The sequence below is a fragment of the Cynoglossus semilaevis genome, chromosome 1 (genome assembly GCF_000523025.1).
Source record: "Cynoglossus semilaevis isolate Cse_v1.0 chromosome 1, Cse_v1.0, whole genome shotgun sequence".
NCBI classification, from domain to species: Eukaryota; Metazoa; Chordata; class Actinopteri; order Pleuronectiformes; family Cynoglossidae; genus Cynoglossus; species Cynoglossus semilaevis.
In genome coordinates this window covers 34,102,685-34,107,183 of record NC_024307.1, presented here as the reverse complement: position 1 = coordinate 34,107,183, position 4,499 = coordinate 34,102,685, and the positions used below count along the sequence as shown (strand labels likewise).

Genomic DNA, 4,499 nt, shown 5'->3' with positions numbered 1-4,499 from the left:
GTTGGGGGGGAGGGGAGGGGGGTAGGAGGAGGCATGAAAACATTTCGGGTCCCCAAGGGGCGGGGTATGACAGAAAGTAATAGAGAACCACTGCCCTACACTGTGCATGCAAAACTCAGTTAAAAAGTTAGACTTTAAAAAGTAAGACATTTCTTTAAAAAGTTGAATTGTCTTCATATTAGGGTTATAGATTTATACTGACTGGCCAGGTATCCATGTCCACCACAGGCTTCCCTACATTCTTGAATCCCTCTCTGACTTGTCCATGAGCTTAGTGGTTTACTGGAGCAGGATATGGCATGGATCTCCCTTCCCATCTCTGCCTTAGCAAAAAAAAAAAAAGAAGGAAGAAAATCAGTAATGTGCATTTTTAACAACAAACACCTGTAAATTATTGACATTCAAAGCTATCAGCTATTTTGAGCCGCACTGGAGTGTATATAACTTGACTCTCTTTGTCGTTCTGGTATAGAGCCACTATATCGCAACATTATTTTGACCAACAATTTGAACACAAAAATCGAATAAATGGGTCCTCAGTTTATGACGTTCTCTACCTACAGAAATGTGGTTATATCGCCATCTAGCATAAATTTATCAAGGTAGTCATGTCGGTTCCATATTGTAGAGGTTAGCATGCCTGCCTTAGAAGCGGAGAGCAGAGAGTCCTGGGTTCGATTCCCAGAAGAACCACATGCTTGGTGCCAAATATGGGTTCAATTTATTTATTTATATTTATTGTTCCATCATTCCAATGTACAGGTTTAAGAAATATTCACACGGGAACTTTACTAGTTTGCTAGCTTGCGAGCTTAGTTTACGTTCTCCGGTTTGTACGACATATATATTGGATTGTGCTACATTCGCTTTCTTTCCTTTGTGTCGTTTCTTGTTCACTTTTGGCCCGTTCATAACGGCTAAGCAAAGTCAGTTTCGTTGATTTGATGTTTTTATGTCCCTCAATTATGATGAGTTCCAACTTGCAGCGAAAATCGAGTTACGTTGTGTCGTAAGACCGAAAGTCGAGGAGCCTCTGACTTCACAAATTTGACCAGCTGCTACTCCAAAAAATTTTTTTTCCCTTATGCTTCTAACATACTTGTCTGTCACTGTTGTCTCTCATCATCTGTCCAATCTGAAACTCAGCAAAATTTAGGAAGAAGGTCTTGGAGAAGTGTTCAAGTGCGTATGCAGCTGCCAAGTACGGGATGAGACGCCATTGCTGAAAAACAAACCATAGTGAATCTCAATATTTTAGACACAGTTCAAAATTATTTTTTTTACAAACACGCTTGATGTAAGAATAATAATGGCGTATAAACTCTTAGATAAGATAATGCATTATTATGTTTGATGTATTAGATACTGTATTAGATACTAGATACATACTAGATGACATTGTGATCTGTAGTGAGAGTAGGCAGCAGCTAGAAGAGAACCTAGAGAGGTGGAGGTTTGCACTAAAAAGAAGAGGAATGAAGGTCAGTCGCAGCAAGACAGAGTACATGTGTGTAAACGAAAGGCAGAACAGTGAAATAGTGAGGTTACAAGGAGCAGAGGTGGTGAAGGTGCAGGAGTTTAGGTACTTAGGATCAACTGTTCAGAGCAGCGGAGATTGTGGAAGAGAGGTGAAGAATAGAGTACAGGCAGGATGGAACAGCTGGAGAAAAGTGTCAGGAGTGATCTGTGACAGAAGAGTGTCAGCTAAGGTGAAGGGAAAGGTTTACAGGACAGTGGTGAGACCAGCCATGATGTATGGTTTAGAGACAGTAGCAATAGGCAGAAGACAGGAGGAGGAGCTGGAGGTGGCAGAGTTAAAGATGCTAAGATTCTCTTTAGGAGTGACAAGAATGGACAGGGTCAGGAATGAGGTCATTAGAGGGACAACACAGACAGGAAGGTTTGGAGAAAAAGCTAGAGAAGCCAGATTGAGATGGTTTGGACATGTGCAGAGGAGGGACAGTGGATACATTGGTAGAAGAATGTTAGAGATGGAGCTACCAGGTAGGAGAAAGAGAGGAAGGCCAAAGAGGAGATATATGGATGCAGTGAGGGAGGACATGCAGGTAGTTGGAGTCAGAGTAGAAGATACAGAGAACAGGGAGAGATGGAAATCAATGATTTGCTGTGGCAACCCCTGAAAAAGGGACAAAGCCGAAAGAAAAAGAAGAATTTAGACAGTACATATATCTTAGATTTCCCAAACGTACGTACTGTACATGTTTTTTATGTATTACCCTGTATGTATTTATGTGTTGCAAAATGCCTTTTCTTTTATTTAAATACTATTTTCCCTTGTAGGCTAGAAAAATGAAAATATTGGAAATTAAAACATTTTTAATGTTTAGAGATTGGATTAAAAAATCCACGATGTACTGAGGGAGCAAAAGTAGAACCGCGATACAGAGAGGGACCTAGTTTTTCATGACATAGAGACCTGCATCTGATATTCCAAGACAGGAATCTCCTCAGAGTCCTTGGGTCCAAACTGTCTTCTAGTTGCCGAAAAACGGATTGCCACAACCAGAGCCAGCTTTAGATTGGCCAAAGCGGTCAGTGTAATGCCAACCCTGCCGCCTGACAGCGCACCAAGAGATGCTCCGAAACGCTTGTTGGGGTCCTGGATGGGAGGACACAAACATTTAAATATATATATATATATATAATATAATTTGTTCATTATTCACCAGCGCAAGCACAAAAACATGTAGAACAAATGGTAAGGTAAGGTTTTAATCTGTGGCGGCTGTGATGTGGAGGATCAGTCAATGTTGTTTTCGCTCCTTAGGCTTTTCTGTTTCTGTATCGGTCAGGGCAGATCCAATACATCTGTCCACACCAAAGGTTTTGGAAGGATACCGATACTGTATGTGGTCCAATTTGACAAAAATTTGAAATTTGAACGGCAAAGGTCAAGGTGGCGCTTTGGCCCCGAGGCAATGTCTCTGTCATTGGTGTAGAACCCCAGGGTTCACCTCCTGGGCAAGTTCGAATCCCAGGTTTAGGGGGGTTGGTACGGTGCAGTGTGATTTGGGTGGCGACTGCTGCCCCCGCGACCCGGTAATGGATAAGCGGATGAAAATGGATGGATGGATGACTGTGGTCAACTTTTAAGCCAAATTTAAAAAAAAAACTGTTAGAAATATTAAAGAATTGCAATAAGTTTTGTTCTAGCTCAGGGGCCAAACTTTTTCAAATTATATAATTGGTTTGTATTGTGATTATGCTTCTGCCTTTTCCCTGCAATGCCCACGTTTTCTCTATAGATGGCGTAGAGAAGCATAAAGACATTTTTAGCAATTTCCCATTTATGCATGACTTGTACATGTCATTTATCTTAGTTCACATGAATGCTTGATGTATCTGCTCCCGACATCACATTCATCTTATCACTCCTTAAAAAAATGTGAACAAAAACGTAAAGCGTATATCAGCTTAGAAATCCACTAACCTTGAACGGTGTAATGTATTGGCCATCCGGTGTAACGTCACCTGTTTTATTGAGTAGGTTTTCCCTTGGGATCCTTACGTTGTTGAATGTAACAAACCTGAGGGGAAATAGAAATATAGAAAAGTGGGAGGAACACAAAGCGCAACATGTTTTATTCCAGTTTTTATTTGAGTCCTTTCCAGTCCTTCCACTCACTGCCACTCCTTTTTTTGTTGACCATCTTGTAGTTTTTTAAATCTGAACAACACGATCTTTGGTACCATTTTCTCTAACCCGCACATTATTCGACAGCTCTTTCTCATTGGTTGTCCCGCAATTTGATCGGCTGGATATTATCGCGTCAAAACAACGTGGGTCTAATTTGATTGGATGTTGTGCCGACAGCACGTACACAATGAGAGATACAGAGCGCTCCGCAATAACTTACTTTATAATCTTTGGGTTTTGGGGAAAGTATCGAGTCTTGTCGAGTCAAAGGGCTCGAGTCCAAGTGAAGTCACGAGTCGTTGATGTTAAAGTCCAAGTCGAGTTCCAAGTCTCTTTACATTTGGTCAGGTCGAGTCTAAAGTCATCAAATTGATGACTGGAGTCTGACTCGAGTCCAAGTCATGAGACTTGAGTCCACACCTCTGAACGTTTCTCAAGAAGACGTTTCTCCTCTCATCCAAGAGGCTTCTTCACTTCTAACTGGTGGTGGGGAGTACAGTAAATATATACATAATGTATATCAGTATATATATATTTATATTTATGGTTCTCCCCACCACCAGTTCACCAGTTATCCAGGAATTTTCATCCTTCCGATACAGATAACGATAAAAGCAACACGTGGTGCGGCGCAAATAATATATATGTATATACATATATATATGTATATATGTGTATATATGTATATATGTGTATATATATATGTATATGTATATATGTGTATGTATATATGTATATATATGTGTATATATGTGTATATATGTATATATATGTATATATATGTATGTATATATGTATATATATATATATACATATATATATATGTGTATGTATGTATGTA

General features: G+C 39.9%; 1 protein-coding gene across 1 annotated transcript in view; it reads right to left on the bottom strand.

Moving 5' to 3' along the window:
• acox3 (acyl-CoA oxidase 3, pristanoyl) overlaps nt 1-4,499 on the bottom strand; it is a 20,936-nt gene that overhangs the window by 7,579 nt on the left and 8,858 nt on the right. Inside the window, exons 9-12 of the mRNA XM_025057584.1 lie at nt 3,452-3,549; nt 2,438-2,620; nt 1,100-1,222; nt 203-323 (exon numbers count right to left, since the gene is read on the bottom strand). Coding sequence (XP_024913352.1) covers nt 203-323; nt 1,100-1,222; nt 2,438-2,620; nt 3,452-3,549 — 525 coding nt within the window. The remainder of the gene's footprint in view (nt 1-202; nt 324-1,099; nt 1,223-2,437; nt 2,621-3,451; nt 3,550-4,499) is intronic.